Source organism: Boleophthalmus pectinirostris, unplaced genomic scaffold (genome assembly GCF_026225935.1).
Source record: "Boleophthalmus pectinirostris isolate CB_2022bp ecotype Guang Dong unplaced genomic scaffold, ASM2622593v1 HiC_scaffold_15, whole genome shotgun sequence".
In the NCBI taxonomy this organism is placed as follows: Eukaryota; Metazoa; Chordata; class Actinopteri; order Gobiiformes; family Gobiidae; genus Boleophthalmus; species Boleophthalmus pectinirostris.
In genome coordinates, this window is record NW_026571070.1 from 7,359,342 (window position 1) to 7,384,563 (window position 25,222).

Consider the following 25,222-nt stretch of genomic DNA (forward strand, 5'->3'; position numbering starts at 1 on the left):
CTACATTACGCAAAATTGACTCTTTGTGAGCTTTAAGTCATGTTATAATGTTGGGAACTTCTCAAAAACAGACCTGGAGTTGTGTTTTGTTTCATTCAAACATGTCTGAATAACCCTTTATTATTAGTCTGTCTACATCTCCAACGCTCAAAATGCTCTGTTCCATCTTGTGATGTCATGAAGCGATAAAATTCCAAGTTAACATTTACGTTTTAGCTTTGGTTCAGTAGAGATTGGCAATTTCAGGATAGCCTGATTCATCAGCCAGTTTCACTTCGTGGAAACTGTCTGACCACACAGCGTTAGGATTCGTTCACTTGACAGTAGACGGGTACTTTTTTTTTTATTTAAATAATCGCTGCTATTTGGTCATGATGTATGTAATGCACCACTAACGGGGTTGACAGGTATATTAACATTCTCTTTGTTCTGACTTTAAATCCTCGATCTCGAGAATCGTCGCCAACACGGAATGTATGACTCTTTCCTGATTGGCTGATGCCCGGACTCGCACTTCGGGGGTGTTTGCGAACGGTCCAGTGTGTTCCGATTCCTGACCTAGTCGCTGGAGAGAAATGAAATTGAGCCTAGCTAATGTTTTGTCCCATTACTTCGTTTTTAATTGACTTAGTTTTTTTTTGTTCTTTGTACTGCATCTTTGAGTGTTTAGAAAAGCGCTATATTATTAAAAAAATAAAATAAAATTCCGCTTTACCCACGATCTCCCCCACTTCCTTTAAGTTGCGGGGTCACAGTGTCACTTCCTCCTCCTTCGCTGTGGCTGTGGTGTGGTCTGGGCGAACAATTCTTATAAACTTTCAAACTACGAATCCTACAACATCCATACTTGGAGCCTCCATACACATTCATGTAAACGGGCCGTGCGTGGAGAGAAGATTAGAACCCGGAATTCAAAGGTCAGGTTTTTTTTTTTTTTTTTTTCATGGACTGATCCAGATCCAGCTTCACTACAATTCTCAACTCAACTAAAAACCATTGATGACGATCTTACCCCGGACTTAAATTAACTTGGATTAAAATACCAATTATATGGACTAGACCCAATACATGCAATAACTGGACTAATTTTTCTTTTTTTTTGTTTTTGTTGTTGTGTTCTGTAAAAATTTTTTCAATATACTTCACCCAAAACTTCACATTCCTGTCTCTGTCTTTTCATTCAACAATTTGCGTTACATGTATTATTTGTATTATTAAAAGCTCAATTTTGCATAATAGGTCTGCTTTAAATGTGTACTAATGGAGGATCTACTTGCTTGTATCCTTGGCGATACTATTACTTTACCTGAAATGTTCCACGGTATGAAACTGAACCACAGATACAAAAAGAATGCACGTTTATCAAGGTCTTTTTGAGCAATAAAGGCGACAGAATGTGTTTCTCATGTGTAAAACGCGCCAAACATTGCGCTAAAATTCTTTAAAACATAACTTTGTACTTCCTATAATTTTTTTTTTTTTCTTCCAACATATTTTTCAACCTTTCTTCACAAACTGCTTCTTGATTCTTGGTTTAAAACTGTAATTTATTTTGTACAACAGGTATTATCCCACCAAATTAAGTCAAAATTAGAGAATCATCCAAACCTGTCATACTGACTACTTTGATTAATATGTGCACAGTTTCTTATTATCTGCCCTGGATTGTGTTTTAAGTAAGAAAGCCTGTCATTGTAATTACTTTTTCGACGATCGTTCAAGCTGGAACAATCGTTTTCGGAGGTTGTTTTTTATCGTATATAGTTTTTCCTGTAAATAGCGGACCGTTACCCATCCGTCAGAAAAGCAGACAGGATCTACGCGGCAAAAATACTCCAAAGTGCCCACAAAATCTCTAATAATTTGCATCAGATGGTTTCGTTTTGACCTGCTGCACCGGCTCAGGTGGCAGTCACACAGAACAAAAGCCTGGGTCCCCGCTCCTGTCTGCGCCTGTCTCTGGTCCTGTCTCTGCTCCTGTCTGCTCCTCTGAACGGTGGGCACTTTGACATGACCTGTTCACCACGATTTCGCTGCAAATGAGCGGCGAGACGGGCCGAATAGTCAAATCAAACTCTCCTATCGACTCGTTTGCAGATGTCTTTTTTTGATTCCTTTGTGTAGATACGCGTTGGCCACGTTTACATGATGTTTTTTTGTAAATTCTGAAATAATTGTTCTGAATTAAATGCTTATAAGGGACGACCAAGACAAAATGGCAAGTGAGTTGGTCCCTAAAAAAACTAGTACTTCTGCAATTTGACAGCATTTTGGCTTCAGGTGCACATTTGTTTATGTTTTACAGAAACGAAAATTAAAACTGCATGGCTCATTTGCATAAACTATAAAGCACTGATAAAAACAGCTCTCTTCTTGTGCACTGATGCGGTTCAGCTTCTGCTGGACTAAGGCGCCGTCCACACTAGTTGGTATTTCAGTCATTTTCGTTGTGGATGCAGTGTTCTTCCACACTAATCCAATTGAAAACAGCTCCAGAGATGGAATTATCTGGTGTCGCTAACTCCCACAAATTGATCCGAGGACAGATCTGATCCGGCACTGTGTGGACGCCTGAAAATGTGAAGTAATTCACCGCCAAAACGCTAAAAGGCTAAAATATATGTCCATCCATATATACGGTCTATGGGTCTGACCTGCAGACGTATAATCTCTGAAAAGTTTAACATGAACCATCTCCAACTTGATATAAGCACAGAACAGACTCACCATCAGACTCATATTCCACTGAGTCGTGTCCTTTAGTCCGACAGAAACTGAACCGCATCAGCGCACAATAGCGAGCTGTTTTTTGAGCGCTCAGTTTATGCAAATGAGCCATGTGGTTTTAAGTTTTGTTTCTGTAAAACTTAAACAAATATGCTCAAAGCTGTGTGGATAGGGAAGGCTTGCGGACACAGAAACGACGTGTGTGGACGCAGATTGTTTCCGATACGGTGATAAGCAGATTCGTTTCAGTGTATTAGGGTTTAAAGGACATGACTCAGTGGAATATGAGTGTTCTTTCTGCGACAGAGGATTTGCGGCCGACGGTGAGTCTGTTCTGTGCGTGTATCGCGTTGGTGATGGTTCATGTGAAACTTTTCAGAGATTATAAGTCTGCAGGTCGTACGCATAGACCAGAGGAGGGCACACTTTTTTGATTCGAGGGCCACAAAGGGTTCTACATTTGACGGAAGGGCCGGACCAGGAGCAGATGGATGCAGTTTTTTGGTAATCCACCTCATACCAGAAAAAAATATCCCATGTTATTGAAATATCCCATAACTGAAAATCATTACAAAGCATTACAACAAAAATATCTGTCTTTCAAGTGCCACAGTATTTACTGTTTATTGAAATGACTTTTAAAACACTTTTATTATTATCTAAGTTTGGCGGGCCGGATTAAAAAGATTAAAGGTCCGCATATGGCCCTCGGGCCTTAGTTTGCCCACCCCTGAAAGTCATACTAAAATATTTTGGTAATGCGGTAATACTGTATACCCCTGTAAAATCCCGAGAAGGTTTAACGGTATCAAAATTTGAATACCGCCCAACCCTATCACATAAAAAAAAAATTATAGTCACAAAAGCTTTTCAGTTAGTCACTCCCACCTTTTTGTTGAAAATCAATCTCCTAAACAGGACCATGAACGCTCAAATTCATCACAGACTCCTGAAAATGTGTTGCTTAAGTCCATATAGTATTTGTCAGTGTGTGCATTGTGTTTCCATAGTAACTGATGCACATTCCACTGTGGAGGTACACGTGGAACACCCCCCAGCGTGATGTCAGCGTAAAGTATTAATAGGCATCCACGTATGAAATATAGAAATACGAAAAAAGCACTTTAATCGAGATAAACCAGGATTAAAGTGTAAAAGGTGTTCATAAATAGTTAAAATCACATCTCCCCGCAGATTACACATGTTTAGAGCAGTTCTATAATTAATCCACGCTATTATGAGACCGTCTTCGTTCCCATTTTGTACTGCCATTATATATGCCCTCGCCGCCGCAGTCCCGCTGTGAAATTTCCATGCCGAGTTATTTTAAAACACACAGATTAGTCAGGACTTCAGAGCGCGTTTTTAATCTGTGTATACGGGGAAACATTTGTGTTTTATTCGGCGCTTGTAGTCTCCAGTCTGACAGCGCTAAGTTGTATTAATTCTCGGCTCTCGCTTGGGTCTTTAATGTTGTCATATTCAATGTAAAAGCACTGCACTATGGTCTTTGAAGCCTGTCTGCGCGTATATCCTATTAAAATATCAAATATGTGTGTTGTGGTGCTTGTAATCCCTGACAGGACAGTTCGAGTTAAGCCTTCACTTCCTCCGTGTACTCTGGTCCCACTGAGCAAACAATGCATATGTGCTTTACTGCTATAATCCTCTCAACCTATATTGTAGTCATGGTTGTGTTTAACGGCAAATGTCAAAGGAACCCGGCTGTGTTTGAGTGTTACATCAGAAACACGGTCCTAATCTGATTCCTGGTGTTAGCGGATTATTGAAATGACATGTTACAGTTACATCTGATCTGATTTCTTTCTAGTGTGTTCACATCAGTGCATGTTTTGGGTTCTTGGGTTCTTTTTTAAAGGGACAGTCTGGAATTTTGGACATAGGACCTCATTTCCTAGTGAGCCGGAGTGTTGGAGACGTGTGGAGACACTGTTTTAAATATTCCATCCAGTCCTTGTATTTGCAGAGGTCGCTGGTGTTAGACTAGTGCATGTCAATGGCCATAGTTATCCTGCCACTAAAAACAGTCTTACCCACTCCACAAAACACCCAAAGCGAAACTATAATTACACCAGACTGTCCATGTAAATGTCTGTGTTGATAGAATAATGTTTGAAATAAAACTAACCTTGCCTCGCATGAATTGTCGCGTGTTGAGGGACTATTTTCTCATATATCAGTCCGCCACTGCCTAGCTTTCTATCAGGAAGTACAACTCGCTGCTGCTGCTCAGACATAAATCCTTCAAATGCGAGGTTGGTTTTACTTCTAAAATTATTCTATCGATACAGACATTCACATCGACAGTCTGGTGTAATAATTGTTTTACTTCAGGTGTTTTGTGGAGTGGGTAAGACTGGTTTTAGTGACACGCTAACTATGGCCATTGACATGCACTAGCCTAGCACCACGACCAGCGACCTCTGCAAATACAAGGACTGGATGGAGACGTGTGGAGACACTTTTTAAATATTCCAACACTCTGGCTCACTAGGAAATGAGGTCCTATGTCCAAAATTCCGGACTGTCCCTTTAAAGACAATACAGTAGGAGGTGTGTTTGTGGGTTTACCTTGTTGAAATGTTTCTGTACTGTCTTTAAAAATGAACTCAGGAAGGTAATAATGTGGCCAAGACAAAAGTGAAAGGCAAAATGGTCCACTTATTGAAAGATATTTACATCAGAGGAGCCCAAACCAGGGCTTTGACAATAAGACTCGGATCTGTGCTTTAGGCCTGTACCAGAATACAATTTCATGTTTTTGATGTTACAGGAGTAGAATTATTTAAATGTGTAAAAAAAATATATACTGCCCATAATCATTTGGGCAAATGCAGCGTGAGACCTGAGGGCCAAGAGAAATTGAGTCTCTCTCACCTTCTTGTTGAAAATCTAACCTAAATGAGACCATGAACACTGTTTTTTTTTTTTTTTGGCTATTGTGTGCATTGCGTTCTCATAGTAACTGCTGAATGTTACTGAGTGAGCTAACTGAATATTTGGTATATTTTGGTATTTATCCTAGTACTTTTTTTTCTGCATAAATAGTTGTTTTTGCGTGAAACCCCCCTGCACTCCTGTAAGTGCAGTTTGGGTCAGATACACAGATAAGAGTTTTGAGAGAATTTCTTTAGTCTATTTACTCTACTATTCTGACAAGTGCTACTTTGCACCAGAAAATGTATTGCTTAAACCCATTTTGTATTTTTCTTCAGACTATCTTAAAATACTGTTTGCTTATGTTTGCATTGTGTTTCCATAGCAACTGCTGAACATTCCACTATTAGAGAAACATGTAGCCGGATGTCACCGCAAAATATGTATATAGCACAATTTACTCATTAGGAACTGTATTAAAATGTTCTCTCGTCTCATCTTGTAGCTGATTGCACGTATCTGTCTGTTATATTATTATTATTATAATAATAATAATAATAATAATAATATTAATTATATATATTATATATATATATTATATATATATATATTATTTTTTTTTTTTTTTTTTTTTTTTTATCATTCATTAAAGGTGCATTGTGTAACTTTTATGGTGGAGGGGTCCGTAAGATGCTTGTCTTGATGGAGAGTTGATTGCTTTGTCTGGGATGTTTTACAGTATTAAACCTTTCTATCTTCATGGAGACCAAACCAGACTAAGTTACAGATCAGATCTGTGGAGAGGCAACCCCACTCACAGTCAGAAACACCTGTAATTGAATAAATGGGCCCAGTCAAGGAGAAGTAAACAGCAAGGCCAAAAATTCAAGTTAATGCATCTGACATAAAAATGTATTCAACAGATACATATGTACTCTAGTTTATGAAACTGTTGATCTTTTTTCTACTAAAAACACAGTGCACCTTTAACAATGTCCTGATTTTACTGCCTGAAAACACACAATTAAGAAAAAACCCAGCTTTAAAGAAACTGCTATTATTTTGTGTTAAAAGTACATTCTCGTGTCTTTTTGATCATTGCAGCATCAACATTGTTATAGAAACTGTTCCATATTATGACAATCGAGCTTGAAATTGCAGTATTGTGCCAACACTCCTCGTCCGTCTTTATAACAATAATAAAACCTTTTGTATTATACATCTCAGCCTTCACTCTCCGCCGCTGGTCAGAACCGTTTTAGACTGACAGGAGCTGCTTTCTCTATGTCTCTTTTCATGTTTAAACTTGGACATCACAGAAGACACAGCGTTTGAAATGAGCCTCGGTCGCTTTCAGTTCACCGCTAAATTATAGATGCGCGTCTGGCTGTCATCGCGCGCGCTGTTTGATCAAATTAAACGAATAAATATATCGAATAAACATGAAAAAGAATGCGTTCAAGTTCCGAAACGGCCCCGGTCTGCTCACGCTCCGCCCTTATAGAGTCTCTCGCGTTGGTCAGTGCGGATTTGACAAACAGAAGAAGGTCTGTGTTTCAAGGACTCGCTGTAGCTTGAGGATATTTTGTCTTTTCAATGTCATTTCTTATTCAAAAAAAGAATCTGGTTGGCTTTCATTGTGAGATTTCTGCAGTCATGTCGTAGCGTGTGTTTGAGCGATGATGTCTGCGCTTATTGTACTAATTTATTTATGTTCTGGTCTGAATGGAGATATGTGTACTGCAGTGAGATAACTAAGATGCTGGGTATTTTCTATCTTTGTACAATATTATGATGAATGAAAAATAATATATAATGCAAGGAAATATAATGCTTGGATCACTTACCCATAATGCTTCAAAGCTTTGTAACTGTCACGATGAACAGAGTCCTGCACGGGTCCGTTTTTGGAGACCCGCACTTGACCGTTAACCTGTGATTATGTCAAAGTTAAATTCGTGCCCGTGATAAATCGGGGTCAGACCATTAGTCCGACAGCCCAATAGACCAGGACTAAACCAGGACTGAACCTACGCCGTGTCATTAGCGGAATATAAATATAAACACGCCACAACTGCAAAGCCGATCGCCAGGAATACACCAGGACTGCACCAGGTCTAAACCAGGACTAAACCAAGTCTAAACCAAGTTTAAACCAGAACTGAATCAGGACTACACCAGGACTGCACCACTACTGGACCAGGACCACATCAGGACTGGACCAGGATTGGACAAGGACTACACCAGACCTGGACCAGGACTACACCAGGATTGAATCAGGATTGAACCAGGACTGAACCAGGTCTAAACCAGGACTACACCAGGACTGCAGCACTACTGGACCAGGACCACATCAGGACTGGACCAAGATTGGACCAGGACTACATCAGGATGGAACCAGGACTGAACCAGGACTGAACTAGGACTAAACCAGAACTAAACCAGGACTATACCAGGACTGGACAAGGACTACACCAAGACTGAACCAGGACTACTCCAGGACTGGACCAGGACTACACCAGCACTACATGAGGACTGAACCAGGTTGGAACCAGGACTGAACCAGGACTAAACCAGGACTAAACCAGGAATTAACCAGAACTAAACCAGGACTAAACCAGGACTTGACCAGGACGGGCCAAGACTACACCAACGCTGAACCAGGGCTAAACCAGGTTTAAACCATGACTACACCAGGACTGGACCAGAACTGTACCAAGTCTAAACCAGGTCTAAACCAGGACTGGACCAGGACTGAACCAGTGTCATTAGCATAAATATATATATTGATCTCCAGGACTGAATCAGGACTAAATCAGGACTGAACCAGGTCTAAACTAGGACTAAACCAGGACTAAACCATAACTGAACCAGGACTGAACTAGGTCTAAAGCAGGACTTAACCAGTGTCATTAGTATAAATAGATACACACTGCAGCCGCCGAGCCAATCGCCAGGACTACACGAGGACTTGACAAGGACTGGACCAGGACTGAACCAGGACTGAACCAGAAGTGAACCAGAACTGATCCAGGACTAAACCAGGTCTAAATCAAGACTAAACTAGTGTCATTAGTATAAATATATACATACTGCAACTGCCGAGCCAATCGCCAGGACTAAACCAGGTCTAAACCAGGTCTAAAACCAGGTCTGAACCAGGAGTAAACCAGGACTAAACCAGGTCTAAACCAGGTCTGAACCAGGAGTAAACCAGAACTGAACTAGGTCTAAGCCAGGAGCCGTCGAGCCAATCACCTCCACCTCCTAAAAGTAGCGGGGATAAAGTGACATATAAGGAAAAGTTAACGAGGAAGTCTTTTTCGCGACACTTCAGATACCAGTGCTGTCTGTAGGTTTCTGACATTTTAATCTGACATTAAGTGACACTTTTATGATGGGATTCTTGTAATAGCGAGCGAGTGCATCTGTTTTTTTGTTGAGAAACCTGAAGTTAACATTGCATCTGCTGTAACTTTGACATCTTAATTTCAAACCACCAAGAATAGTCTGTCTGCTGTCTATACGCCTCGGTGCTGGCTTTTATTGTGGAGTTGCCCTTAAGCGATTTCCATCTGTTGCTTTATATTGAGAAAACGGTGGCAAATCAGATCTGACCCCATTTTTCAAAAGTATTATTTTCCACCCAGACATGACCGCTTTGTATCTCCGAAATGTTGAAATTTCCCCATCTGAACTTGCTTCATTTTGGTGAGCCCTCATGTCATAAAACTATATTAAGTTTGGGAGCAGAATAGCCCTTTAGTCATATTTGAGGAAAAAATATTAGATTTCAGACCCCTGTTGGGGGCAGCAGTCAGACCTGATCTCTCATTTCAGGGCACCCCTCTTAGATTTTAATAACGCCAGCTCCATTTGCACTTTGTCTAGTACTCTTTTTGACTTCTTGGGGCACTATATGTTACTCGGCATGACAGTTTCCACCTTAAAGTGACAGGTTAGACCAGTTTTCCCCAAACTTTTTTTCTGGGGACCCATATTTTAAAAGTCACAAACCTTCACGACCCAAGTCAATCAACATTATTCGTAAATCACAAAATAAATCTCTGACCATTATTGAACATCAATGAGGATATTTTATTTTTGACTGAGTGATCGTGTCTCTCTGAACAACACTGTTAGACAAGTTACTTTAAAAATGTAAAGCGTTATTTATCACTTGTTATTGTCATTTGTTACATTACAATATGACTGCATTTAAAATGAAAACATTACATTACTATTGCAGTACTTTTAAGTTACTCTCACCAAAATAACTGTGAAGATGCTGAACTTTTGCGCCGTATATGGACTAAACCAGGTCTAAACCAGAAATGAATCAGGACTAAACCAGGTCTAAACCAACACTAAACCAAAACTAAACCATGTCTAAACCAAGACTGAACCAGGACCGAACCAGGTCTAATCTTGGACTAGAACTTGGCATCTAGGACCGTCCCTGAGAGAACTCCCAAGTGCGATTGGGCGTCAGCTGCATTTAGTCCTTTCACTCTCGGTCACCAGACGGTCTACGCGGGCGCACCTCCGGCGTTTCACCGCTGCTGATATCACGGTAATTTTAGCGACTTTGTATGAAGAAATACGAAAAACCTACCGCTTCAATCCAGGTTAAAAAAGCACTGTAACGCGCGATACTGACATCTGTACCGAGTAAAATATTACAATTTTTTCCCTGTAATGCCGAACATTACTGCATTACAGCAAAAGCAATGCATTGCAATAATTCGTTACTTTTATAAAGCGTTACTCCCAACACTGCTGAACAATTAGTATTACCATATTTTTCAGACTATAAGGCGCATTGGATTATAACATGCATTAAGCCAAACAAATGAATGACACTTGAGGCTTGAGACTTTTTTTCCTACGAGGAGGACTCGAATATAGATTGAGTATTAATGTGTTTAATCCATCTTTGCACACATTTGTTTACATTTTACAGAAACGAAACTTAAAACCACATGACTAATTTGCATAAACTAGAAACGATCATTTAAAAAAAAAAAACAAAAAAACAGCTCACTCCTTCAGCTTCTGTCGGACTAAAGAACATGACTCAGTGGAATATATGTGAAAATTGGTTCGCGTAAGTAAGCACGACCAGAATGAATAATACATTAAGGCGTGTTGAATTATAAGGCGCACTGTAGATTTTTCAGAAAATTAAGGGATTTTAAGTGCACCTTATAGTCCCAAAAATACGGTACTCAAGTTTTTTAACAGTGAAAAACCGTCATCAAAATTGGGTAGGCAAGGCGGTGCTGCTGAAAAAGTGAGGAGCATTGCAGACCTACATGCAGATCGTGACAAGGCGACCCCAAAAAAATCTCTTGCGATCCAGTCTTTGGGAAACAATGGGTTAGACTACTCATTTCACTAAAACTTTGTTAAAATCCCAATATGTAACTTTTTTTGTTCCATTATGGACACTGAAAAATAGAGAAATCCTCCATCCTTACTTTGAGCAAGACTTGCATCTTCACAAACCTGACTCTTATTAGATCTCCTGCTTGTTTCCATGGAAATCTTGTCCCTCTGTCGAGACAAGATTACATAAAAAAGTATCTGTCTCCACGGAGAATGTTCCAGTATGGTTTTATTGTTCTTTTTCCATGGAATCAAGCAGGCGACTTTCCACACTCATAGATTTTAAGAACTCTAACTCCATTTGCACTTTGTCTTGTTCTCCTTTGACTTCTTGGGGCACTATTTGTTGAAACTGTCACGCTGAGTAACACTTTTAAGTGCGTATGACAGGTTAGACTATTCGTTTCACTAAAAAGTAGTTTATGTCCCAGTATGAAACTTTTTGACCAAGAAATATACTTTTTTTTTTCATGATGGATGCTTTTATGGCGCTGAAAATCACAGAAAAACATCCATCCTTATTCTTTTTGGATCTTCTGCTTGTTTCCATGGAAATCTTGTCCCTTTGCTTTATCACAATTGCATTTAAAGTAGCTATCTGCATGGAGAATGTTCCGAAGTGTGGTTTTATTGTTCTGTTTCCATGGAATCAAGCAGGTGACTTTCCACCCTCATGGATTTTTTATAACACCAGCTCCATTTGCACTTTGTCTCGTACTCCTTTGACTTCTTGTGGCACTATACGTTACTCAACATGACAGGTTAGTCTACTCATGTCACTAAAAAGTAGTTAAAGCCCCAGTATGTAACTTTTTGGCCACAAGAATTTACTGTTTTTAGACTGTTATTCATGATGGATGCTTTTATTGCGCTGAAAATCACAGAAAAAACATCCATCCTTACTCTGAGCGGGCTTGCATCTTCACAAACCTGACTCTTTTTGGGTCTTCTGCTTGTTTCCATGGAAATCTTGTCCCTTTGTCTACTCAAGATTGCATAAAAAAGTATCTACCTCCATGCAGAATGTTCCGAAATATGGTTTTATTGTTCTGTTTCCATGGAATCAAGCTGGTGACTTTCCACCCTCATAGATTTTTTTATAACGCCAGCTCCATTTGCACTTTGTCTCGTACTCCTTTGACTTCTTGGGGCACTATACGTTACTCAGCATGACAAGTTTATCCAATCATGTCACTAAACAGTAGTTAAAGTCCCTGTATGTAACTTTTTGACCAATAAATATACTTTTTTTTTCATGATGGATGCTTTTATGGCGCTGAAAATCACAGAAAAACATCCATCCTTACTCTGAGCGGGCTTGCATCTTCACAAACCTGACTCTTTTTTAATCTTCTGCTTGTTTTCATGGAAATTTTGTCCCTTTGCTTATACAGGATTGCATAAAAAGTATCTATCTGCATGGAGAATGGTTTCATCTTTCTCTTTCCATGGAATCAAGCAGGTGACTTTCCACCCTCATAGATTTTATGAACGCCAGCTCCATTTGCACTTTGTCTCGTACTCCTTTGACTTCTTGGGGCATTATCTGTTACGCGGCATGACAGTTTTAACTTTAAAGTGACAGTTTAGACTCCTCGTTTCACTAAAAAGTAGCCCCAAGTATGAAACTTTATGGCCAAGAAATATACTTTTTTTGTTTTTTTTTTATGACGGACACTTTTATTGCACAAATCTGACTCCTTGGGGCACGATCTGTTACTCAGTGTGACAGTTTCAACCTTAAAGTGACAGGTTATGCTACTCATTTCTAAAACTTAGTTAAAGCACCCGGATGTAACTTTGTAACTTTTAAAAACTATATATTATTATGGACATTTTTAGTGCGCTGAAACACACAGAAAAAAAAAAAAAAAAAAAAAAAACTCCATCCTTACTCTAAGCCGGCTTGCATCTCCACAAACCTGACTCTTATTGGATCTTCTGCTTGTTTCCATGGAAACCTTGTCCCTTTGCCTACTCAGGATTGCATAAAAAAAACGTTCTGAAGTATGGTTTTATCTTTCTATTTCCATGGAACCAGGCAGGTGAATTTCCACCTAAAGAAAGTTGTACATACTATCACTATTTTATAAAAGATCTTGCCTATTTTTAAATTTATTAGTTTTATCTAAGTTTTATCATTTGGGTGAACGTAATTCCATAACTGTTTCCCAGCAACCATGATGTTAATAAGGTCAAAAACTTAAAATTACACAAAAGCTATAATTACACTAATAAAAGTAAATGACAACAACACTTTTATTTTGTTAAATTAAACTTTAAACTGCCCAAAAAAAAAATAATAAATAAATAAATAAATTGTCTTTGGATTTTGGATTTCTGTGTTGATAACAAACGTATAGTCAATGTTGGGGAGTAACAGATTATATGTACCAGAGTTACATAATCAGAGTACAAATTATGAGTAACTGTATTCGGTTACAGTTACTGTTTAAGTGAGTGGTAATTAGAGTACAGTTACTTTGTTGAAATAAATGGATTACACAGAGGTATTTTCCTGTTTTCACATTTTGGGCTATATCCTTTTTTTTTTTTTCCCCCCAGTAATTCCTCTCATTGCTGGACATTAAACCAGGACTAAACCCAGGTCCAAACCAGGTCTAAACCAGGACTAAAGCAGGTCCAAACCAGTTCCAAACCAGGTCTAAACCAGGACTAAACCAAGACTAAACCAGGACTAAAACCAGGTCTAAACTATGTCTTGAACAGGACTAAACCAGGACTAAATCATGCTGCGTCTCCTTCTCTTCTATCAATAATATTTTTAATACGGTTAAGTAAAGTCTGGGCTTTTTATTGTCTTTTAGCAGACAAAAAATCCTATGTGAAGATGTCCTAGTCTTTGCTTCTCTACAGCAAACCAAGTAATCCAATGTATTCAGATTACGTTACTCACCTTAAGTAACTTAATGGATTACGTTGCAAACTACATTTTGGGGTATGTAATCTGTAATTTGTAGGGGAATACATTTTAAAAGTCACTTTCCCAACACTGCGTATAGTTATTCCACTTTAGAACTCACCTCTACTTTTTAGTTTTTTGCACTTTTTCCCACAAACTGCCACTTAAATCTGCATTGTGTAACTTTTCTGTGTGGTATTAAACCTTTCTATCTTCATGGAGACCAAACCAGACCAAGTTACAGGTCAGATCTATGGAGAAACGACCCCGCTCACAGTCAGAACGCCTGTTTTTTGATATTTTTGAGCTCTAAAATTATCTATAATTGAATAAATGTAAGGTAGATGATGCAATAACATATCTAACCTAAAAGTTACACAATGCACCTTTAACTGATGTAAAACTCTGTTCATTTTGAGCACAGATACGATCCTGTCAAACCGAGCCACAATTAGAAAAACATGAAAACTTATTATATTCACTTTAAAAGCACCTGCAACCTTTAAATGACCTTTTCAAACGCTCCAAACGCCTTCTGAAATGCCTTGTTATCCCTTTGTACCTTATCGCCACCGCATGCACGTTTTCATCTTGGCGGATTTGTCACTTGCGACTTAATTGGAAGGAATTAGCGGACATTTAGCGGCTAATATCCATCATACTAATCTCCCTTTCTGTTCTTTCTCTTTTTAGGAATTCCAAAATGGCTTCCGGGATTAACTTTTGGTGAAACTCAGCCGAACTCCTCGACGCAGCTTCGACGTTTTTTGGGGGGAATAATGTAAAGTATAAAAGTCTTTTCTTCAACTTTTCTCCAACCATGAATCTGTTTGGATACCGTCGAAACTCGCTGGACTCAACGCGGATTTAAAAAACAAAAACAAAAACAACGTATTTTTTTGGTCGGATCACGTTTTGCAGCAGTGGCTATTGAAGAGGAGATTGCATGGGAGTTGGTGGGAGGTTCCATCCGAATTCCGATAAAGGGATTTTACAAACTTCGCCATGAGGATACCGGCTTCCTCCTCCCTTTGCCCCGTTTTGGTGTGTCTCTGCTTTATCCAGAGGTGCTGCGGGGCCAGCCATCATGTCGCGGCTAAAGTCCCGACCGCTAAGAACCAAACCAAACTGCCCAACGATGAGAAGGAGGTGCACCATAGACCCAAACGAGGCTGGATCTGGAACCAGTTCTTTGTTTTAGAAGAACACATGGGGCCAGACGCACAGTATGTTGGAAAGGTAAGAATCTACACTGCGAGTACACTGCGGTTTGAAGTTTTGCCTTGAATTATGTACAATGTCTACCGTATTTTTTGGACTATAAGGTGCACCTGATTATAAATCGCAATATCAATAATGTTGAATTCTCTCGTCTGTTTTCATACATAAGTTGCATCAGATTTAAGGCACATTAAGCAAAACAAACAGACGACACTTGAGACTGATCCCTTAGCCCAGGCGTCCACGATCCATTGGCAGATCGTGGCGTAATTCGCCCGGGGTTGCCTTGTCTTGGTGAAAGTGTATTATAAATTTGAATGTTGGTGGAAGATTAAGTTTAGTTTTTTTTTCTACATGGAGTACTCAAATATAAATGGAGTAATAATGTGTTTAATGCAGCTTTGCGCACATTTGTTTACATTTTACAGAAACGAAAGTTAAAACCACATGGCTCATTTAAATAAAGTGTAAGCGCTCCAAAAACTTTGATTCTGACAGATTTTTGAGTGCCGTGTCCTACATAAAATCGGTTCGAGGTCAGTAAGCACAACCAGAATTAATATGTACCAGATTATAAGGCGCACTGTCGATTTTTGAGAAAATTTATGGATTTTAAGTGCACCTTATAGTCCAGAAAATACGATATTCATTTGATGGAGAAGTGACAAGAGGCACCATATTTGAGCGTTCTTCGTTGAGATTTGTCTGTGTCTGGGGCTGTGCTGTTTTTTTCCTGTCAACTTATAACATAAATAATTATAGGGTAATTTACTATTTACAGGGTTCCCACAGATGTGCAACTTTGTAAATTCAATGAAAGTTTTCAAAAAGTTATGGAATTTTAGTATCTCTTTCACGCAACTACAGTGTTTTGTTAAGTTCTCATTAGGCTGGTATGATTATTTCCGAATGTCTGCGCCTTTTGTTTAAAAGAGACAACAGTAAACACATTGACAGTATTTGGAATGTTAAAAAGCCAAAATATGAAAAAGTTATTCAAAAGTTTAGAAGTTTTGTCAGTGAAAAAGAGCGGGAACCCTGTATTTACCATGAAGCTCAAGCTCATATCACCCAGCGGCGTTGCAATGGGTCAGATCTTTGGTGAAAGTAAAATTAACTTACAAAATCAAACTACAGGGCAGCCGTGGGGTCTTAAAAGTCTTAAAAAGGTCTTAAATTTTATGTTCCTAAATTAAAGGTTGTATAGAGGATTTTCCAAGGAACGAGAAATCCAGCGACTGTTTGTCCTTTTTCAAATGTTGCACATGCGTGAAACCACCCCCCTCCCCTACAGCTCCTACGTAGAAACGCCTCCTCCCGCCTCCTCCTTACGCCAGAAACAGGTTTGTTTACAGCCGGTGCTGCACATGACTTGTAAACAACTAACTACAGTGTTGGTTAGGCAAGACGGAGAAGTGAGGAGCGGGGGGAGCGGAGTGCGCGGATATTTCGTGCGCGGACGAGAAGTGAGAGCAGGGAGAAGAACGGAGCAGGGAGAGAGGAGAGAGGAGAGAGGAGAGGAGAGGGGAGCGGTGCGTGGAGATTCCGTGAGGAGCAGGGAGAAGAGTGGAACGGGCAGAGAAGGGGGCGCAGAGATTCCGTGCGAATGAACTAGCTACTACTACAACACGCAGCAGCAAGCGGACTCTTTCTTTGCCTTGAAAATTAAGTTTTCAGACATAGGATATCGCATTCGTGTCCTGAAAAACGTTTGTCTAACTCTTGGAAATAAAGTATGTTTTCATAATAAGCAGAAGTGACCTGTCCAGAAGTAATGTGGCGACCAGTGCGTCAGTCTTTAGACCCTTCGTCTGCTTCAGTCGCGCCATCGCTGGAATGAATCTTCAAGAATCACCTTAGTTTGGTTTCACTGCTTTTCCCCTTGTCTTCTTCTTTCAGCGACCTCAAAAACGGACTTTCTTTTGCGGCGAACTGCTCCTGGATTCTTGTCGCCATTGCAATAAACTTTGTGCGAACTGCGAGGAAGATATAGGTCAAAAAAAGCCGCTAAGAACTGTTGCGTTGGTGGAGTAAACAGCGTCTGTGCGTCTTGCGTCTGTGGACTGCGTGACAGTCGTACGTAAACCACGTACCGGCGGCGCGCAGGCAAGTCAGTTACGCTAGAAACGTAGGGAGTTTGATTGACAGCCTGTCAGCTCACAGATAACGAGGCAGTGTCGTTATCTATTGGCAAATGTTTAGCCCCACCACGTCCAGAGTTGATGAATTTTTATTCTCTTTTTTTTGGTCATCATAATTACAAGGCTACTGCACCTCTATATTGCTATCATTGACAATTTGAAACAAAAAAAAAAAAAAAAAAAATCCTCCATACAACCTTTAAGGCCTTAAAAAGTCTTAAATTATCTTGTCCAAGTCTTATTTTTTCACAAAAGTCTTAACTTTCATTAGCCTATTTTTTTGTATACTCAACCGGTCAATGTTAAATGGAAGGGAGAAAATATATACAACAAAACAATGTGAAAGTGGAGTATACGCAAACAATACTTGGATGAACTGGATGGATCATGAGGAAGTGTAGGTTTAATCCACAGTGGCTCTTAGATTCTAAATATAGTATTGTAGTTGGTTGGTCATTATTAGAATTGGATCTGGTGTTTTTTGCCTGCATAGTGGGTGCGATGTTGGTCTTAATTTTCATTTAAGTGGTCTTAAAAAGGTCTTTAAAAAGTCTTAAATTTGGAGTCGTCAAACCTGGGGGATACCCTGAACTAAAACATGCAGAATGTCCTTGAATTTAGTGACTAGTTTCTGCAATCATGCCCTCCAAAAGCAAAAGTCAAATAAAAAATAATGGTACAGAAAGAAAGTGTGTACTGACAACAAGCTATCACAACAGTTAGGGTTGCTTAATTTGGAAAATATTAAAATTTGGGCCTCTTCTGTTTGTCTCTGTGAAGACTTTGCCTTCCCATAAATGTTCCACAGTAGAGCAGCATCAAACATCTTTATTTCCATGAAGACAAGCAAGCGACGCCACCAGTTTCATTGCATTTTTTAGCAATAAACACTCGCAATCGAAAAATTGTATGATAGATTTAGATAGTTTATTGCCATTCTGTAAAATATTCAAGGCAAAGCTGTTATAATCTTGTAAAATTTGGACAGAAGGACGTTTGTAGACCCCGCCAGGAAAGTTTCCAAGTCCAGTTTAATGTAAATTTTTATGTAATTATTGTATCCTCATCTTGACACCCATTAATCCAAACCAAGGACTTGATGAAATGAAACCAGTGAAGAACACATGGGAGCTGTAGGAGACGTATTACTATCTCCGTACTAAAATACATCTTTTGATCCCGGGGAACCTGCTGTAGTTTGCAGTTTTCCTCCTACTTCTATTTATTGAGGAAAGAGATAGAGTCAGAGCAAGCTGTTCTAGTCAGGTAGAGTGCATTATCAGCGTAATTTTCATGCTTTTTTATGGATCTTCTGATGTGGAAATGTGGTACTTATCCCTGTGTTTTTCTGCTTTTATATTGTCCGAGCTGGTACATCTCATTAGACTGTTCAAAAACAACACATTACCTTAATATTCACCCAACCCACTGCGGCTAAAACCATATCGCACAAGGTTATTAGCAAATTCTGCAGCCTCTAAGAACTATTTTGACTTATAAAATTCTCCTTCCAGGCGTTTTCCCACAAAGAGCTGAGAAAGCGTATATAGTAATATTTTAGAGGGTGGTTTTGTGTCCTTAGGCAAGACACTGTGCCCACGTTGTTCTTTGTTTCGAAGAAAAGGAGCCAAAAAAAATCCAGATGAAACAAAAGCACCGTTTAATGATTTGTTTTTATACGTACCACAGTATATTAACAATTCAGGGCTAGAATTCAATTATTAAGCGAAGCCAAATGCCCTTAAGAGTTCTGTTTCAGTAATGTTTTTATTTTAAATTTTACAAACTTGGGCAATCCCTGTCCCTCGATACGTAAACGTGGTCAAACAAATAACAGCTTTTACGGATAAAGACTGTGATTCTGTTTTAGTCTGAATTACAAAAACACTGGATATGATGGACTAGCTCTTGATGTTATAATTTGATGTTTTAATTCCCAAGACGATTATCCAATCAGACAACAGAAAGAGCCTCATTTGTGTCTCTCGTTTGGGTTGCCAGTTTCTCTGCTGAAATCCAGTTGGTTTGAAACTAAAAAATGCCTCTCTCTGTTCTGTAGAGGTGTGCAAAAATATTGAAATATCGCTATATCGTATCGCTTAATGTGATGATACAGTATTGATATCATGGGCTGCTGTATCGATATATCACCAAGAGTATTTTTTGGTATATTTTACTAAATTATACAATTTTGTTGCTTGTTTAGAGGAAGGAAACTTGTTGATGCAGCACATTTGACATTTTCACTGTTTTGAGGACTAAAATTCATATTCACTTTGCGCAAAAAGTTGTTTAACAAAGACTTGTATTATCACAGCCATCACTGTATCGAGATATTTAGTCGACCTGTACACTCTTAAAATCATGTTCAAAGTAAACAACAATCTCCTGTCGAAATCGTTACAGAACATGTTCAAAATCCGAAAGAGAGCTCAGAGGCACGACACATGTTTATTAAAAAGAAATCAGAACAAACATTATGAAATTTTGTAAATCTGTTAAAGGGGTGGAGCTCTGGAACAACTGTACAGAAAACCTAAAAACTGTGCACCACTTTCTTTCACTTCATAAAGAAGTTTAAATGTTTAACTCTGGACAGATACATGGAACATGAGACTTAGTTTGTGCTGTAGAACTTTGTTGTTCTGTTTACTGATTTGCTTGTTTCTTCCTGCTGTATTTTATGAAGATGAACTGGTGTCAAGATGAAGCTCTGACAAAGGAATAAAGGGTAAAGGGCATAATAAGCTTAAGCTTCAGCCTGCACCTTTTCGGTCTGTATATGTTAAATATGACTGTTTATGAATTAATGTCAAAATATACCTGTGACCGAAATAAATAAATAAAAATAATAAAAATGTATCGTATCATGGCCTATATATCGAGGTATGTATTGTATTGGCAAATTTTTAATGATACCAGCCCTACTGTTCTGAATGGTCGCTACCTAAACCCCAGAACCTGCAGCAGTTCATGAGGCAGTGCTAGTGAAGCCTCTGCAGCTCAGGGAGGGAATTCTGGAGGTTCTGAGCTTTCACATGAGGCTCGTACATTTACTGAGAATGAGAAAAACGTGGATGTGTCCTCTTTGTGCAACCCAGGGTCAGTTGTGATTGTAGTCCTTTTTTCTTTCTAACAATAAGGACATGTAGTTTCTTTCAGTTTGATCTTTAGTGAGTGGGATTTGATGTTTTCATACACAGAATTGCCTCAGTGATGAATGCATGATAGGGGTGTATTGATATCCAAGTCTCACGATATGATATTGTCACGGTATGAACCTCACAGTACAATATTTATTGCTATGTTGTGGTTAGTTTTGGTTAGTTTATTTATTTAATGAGACAGGAACAGTGCACAATATACATTAACCGTAACGGAAGAGATGCACTGTACCAGATTGTAGCACCAGTGCTCATTTCCACCTGTCGTCCCTGGGCAGGTTCATTGATTGATTGTATTTAATTGACTTTCCTGGAGACCTGTGTAGCATGTTTTGGGTTGATCGGGGAAACCGGTAGCCAGATTCATCAGCCGGTTTCGCTTCGTTTTATGTTGTAGAAACCGTCTGTTCTTGCAGAGTTAGAATTCGTTCGCTCGACGGCACGCGGGTATTTTTTATCATTTAACCAATCGCTGCTATTTGGTCGTGACGTTTGTAATGTGCTTCTAACTGGGGTAACTGGTATATTAAGCTTTTCCCAAATCCCGTAGGAAGAAGGGCAATAACGTCTTTCCCCTTGATGAAATTCACTAAACATTCCCTTTGTTCCGGCTTTAAATCCTCGATCTTGGGAATCGTTGCCAACACAGAATGTATGACTCTTCGCTGATTGGCTGGTGCCCGAACTTGCACTTCCAGGGTTTTTGCAAACCGTTTAGTGTATTTTGATTCCTGATCTAGTTGCTGGAGAGAAATGAAATTGAGCAAAGGCACTAGGTGGCGCAAGCCTGTCTAGGAAACCGGAGCACTCAGAGGAAACCCATCCAGACACGGGGAGAAACATGCAAACTCCACACTGAAAGGCCCTGGCGCCCCAAGGACTGAACCCGGAACCTTCTTGCTGCGATGCAACAATATCCAAATCTCTCTGTACGATATTTTCACAATATACATCTCACGGTACGATATTTATTATGATATTTTCTTTAGGTTCCTCTTAAAATGCCTTGACAAGACTTAATCCAAAGAACTAAGACTTAAAAATGCGTAGAACTGTTATTTCTTCTTGTAGTCTGCACTGAAATGGAGCAAAGCATCATGGTCTATGTAGTTCCCTCTGTCTGTTTTTAGTTATTACTGCACCATAACTCTTAATTTAAGCAAAGGGACTTGTAATTCGATATATATTGTGATGGTCCATGATATTATTGTTAGAACTTTGACGATACGACATCACGATATTTTGGTTATTGTTACATCTATATTGCATGCAAAAGTGTCCATGGCTATCTGACAAAATGCGCCATTCCATTCAATACTGAAGAGTGTGTAGCATTGAGTACAAAAGAATATTGTGGTCCAAAGCAAGAAAAATGATGTGACAAACCTGCTTTTGCTGAAACCTTATTTAAAAATAAGAAAAGCTTTTGAATATCGGCCATCTGAGTGTGCTTTGCATTTTTTCACCCAAAACATAAAACTAAAACTAAGAAACTTAACCTTTTTTTTACAATTCAGTACAATTTAATTCACACTAAGTGCCAAGGTCGCTCTATTTCACCGCTACATTTCTCTCAATCTGCCTTTAAAATGTCCGCTCAGGCTTTCCGTAGGAGCACTAGTGTATTCTTGGCCTGTTCACCTGTCTCCAGTGTGTCACGAAGGTTGAACAAAAATAGCTTCCTCCAGCCAACCAGCAAAAATTGACCTGCGATATCAGAGCGCGTGGGTTCTTGACTAGTAACGCTGCCATATCTGCTCTTCTTGTTGAACATATTGTGGTTGGTTACCCAGTGGGTCGCCTCGTGGTTGGAGCGTTTTGTCGATGTAATTCCGGTCTTATCGGATAGCTAGTCGTGAGTTTTCCCTTTGGTTTGGTTTGCGGTTAGACCTACAATATCAGTGCGTGTGGTTTGTTGGTTAGTTCGCCGCCAGATTTGCTCCTCTTGTTGAAAATTTTAATATTATGGTCGGTTACCCAATCTGAGCATGCTAAACTAGTTCGCCTTGTCGTCAGAACATTTTGTCAGCGTAATTTGGGTCTTAATGGATGACTAGTCGTGGCTGTCCTCTTCACTTTTGTGCAAGGCATGGTTCGGTTAGTGGTTGAAGCTCCAAAATCAGGACTAATAAATCATTTTGTCCCTACCGTTATTGGCCTTCCAAATAAAGTATAAAGCGAATACCACAGACCTTTTTCACAACAGCTCAAAGTGCCCCGCTGTTGGTTCGCAGGATTTCCGGTTAATGATTTTCTTCGGCGAAATGTCTGTGGAAATGTCTCGCGTATTTTCCACCAGCTTCATACCTCTTCATCCAACGAGGTCGACAAAGAACATATTCTCTCCACGAAGAATTTATCAACAACTATCAAGGTAAGAAAAACGAAAATGGTAAGGTGAACAAAGACGAAGCATTAGTGAATTACTCCTGAGCAAAACTAACGTATGGACATGAATAAAACATCAGTAATAAGTAATTTGTTAATAAGAAACTTGTGAACTCAGACCGAATCTAGAATTAAACTAAAAAATGTATTTCTTGATGTAGATATTTGCATAGATAGAGAGATTTGAGCAGTTTAAATGCTACAGATGTTCACAGATTACATGTCTAGCATTTAAACAGCACAAATCTCTCTGTCTGCGCCAATATTTACATCATGAAATCAATTTTTAAATTTAATTCCAGAATCAGTCTGAGTTAACAAGTTACTTATGTTTTATTCATGACCATTATTCTCTGGCTTTTAACACCGCATGAATTGTATGGTCCTCTGTGTTTTTTATTCATTTTATTGTATTTATTTATTTATAGTTTTTATCTATTTGATTTTTTTAGTCTTTTATGTATTGTATTGTATTGTATTATTTAATATTTTTGTTCATTGATTATTATTATTATTATTATTATCATTTTATTTATTTATTCTGTTAGTTTCCTCTTGGTTGGAACATAATTCTGCTATTTATTTATTTATTTTTTATTTTTATTTATTTTTTAAATGGTCTTTTTTATAAAATGTGCTAAACAAAACAAATAAAGATGGATAATGTTATTTTTGCTCAGTAGTTTGCTATTACTGTTGTTCGTTTTTATCTTTCGTACCTTGATAGTTGTGGATAAATTCTTCTTAGGAGAGCATTTATCCTTTGTGGACCTTGTTGGATGAAAATTTGGTGACATTTCCATACATATTTTGATATCGAAAAGCATTAATGTAAGTGACGTTTACCCTACATCGTGACACTTCCCGCCGTTGTGAAAAAGATCTATTGTGCTGCACGACATTGTCCCATCGCACTTATTTAACTTCTGACTTATTTAAATGATTCTTTTTATCATGGTGTTTTTATTCTTATGTCCTTGTCCGTTGTCATGAACTGTGTGGTTGTATGAATTGTTTGTTATTGCTGCAAAACGATTGCCCCTCGGGGATCTAATAAAGTGAAGTACGCTGCCAAGATTTGCTCGTCTTGTTGAAAATTAGTATATTGTGGTTTGCTACTCAATCAGGACATGCTAAGCTCGGTCACCTTGTGGTTAGACCGTTTTGTCAACTTAATTTAGGTCTTAGCAGATATCTAATCATGTTTGTTCTCTTCACGTTTGCACGATACATGGTTCTGTTAACGCTTGGGCCTACAATATCATCTTATGTGATTTCTTGGCTATTACGCTGCCAGATTTGCTCTTCTTGTTGAAAAAAAACAAAAAACAATCAGGACGTGCTAAGCTGGGTCGTCCTGTGGTTTGAACACGTTGTCAACATAATGTAGGTCATTACGGATATTTAATCATGGTTGATCTCTGGTTCGGTTAGCGGTTGGACCTTCATTATCAGTGCATGTACGGTATTTGTTACTAGTATGCTGCCAGATTTGCTCCTCTTATAGTTGAAAATTTGACATATAGTGGTCATTTACCCAATCTGTACATGCTTTGTGGTTTGAACACATTGGTGACATAATTTAGGTCAGTGGTCCCCAACCTTTTTTGTGTCACGGACCTGGTTTAGTCCTGGTTTAGTGGTGCAGCCCGCGCAGCGTACGGGAAGAGGAACGGTCCGCGCAAAGTACAGGAGGGGGGACTGGGGGGTCTGCGTGGCGTACGGAAGAGAGGTGCGCGCTATTTCTGGCCTGGTACCAAACGACCCATGGCCCAGTACTGGTTGCCGTCCAGGGGGTTGGGGACCCCTGATTTATGGATATTTAATCACGGTTGATCTCTGGTTCTGTATGGTTCAGTTAGCGGTTGGACCTGCATTATCAGTGCATGTACATTATTTGTCGCTAGTACTCTGCCAGATTTGCTCCTCTTATATTTGACATTTAGCATTTAGTGGTTAGTTACCGAATCAGTGTTGCCAGATTGGGTTTAGTGATTTTCGCCCAAACACGTTTGAAAATCCGCCCTCTTCAGCAAAAAAAAAACCCCCAAAAAAAACAAAACAACGTTTTGTCACAGAAATCATTTAATCTTTGAATAAACGTATATAATCCATTGTTGTTGTTTTTTTTTCTTAAACATTGCCAGTATTGAGAAAACATCATTTTCAATTATTACATAAAAAACTCAATTTAAAATTTAAATAAAAATGTTATAGACTATTTAATCAGTAGGCTTTTAAAAAAAACAAAAAAAAAAACAAAAAAACATGAAAACATGTTAAATGTAAGATTATTATGTAACAGTATTTATTCATCACAGAAAAAAAATAAAAATAAATTGCCTAATATTTGAATAAACATAATCAATAAC

General features: G+C 38.8%; 1 protein-coding gene across 1 annotated transcript in view; it reads left to right on the plus strand.

Annotated features, from left to right (window-relative positions):
- The first annotated feature begins 14,941 nt into the window (after positions 1–14,941).
- Positions 14,942–25,222, plus strand: part of LOC110156593 (cadherin-18) — a 354,498-nt gene continuing 344,217 nt past the window's right edge. Inside the window, exon 1 of the mRNA XM_020920794.2 lies at positions 14,942–15,175. Coding sequence (XP_020776453.1) covers positions 14,942–15,175 — 234 coding nt within the window. The remainder of the gene's footprint in view (positions 15,176–25,222) is intronic.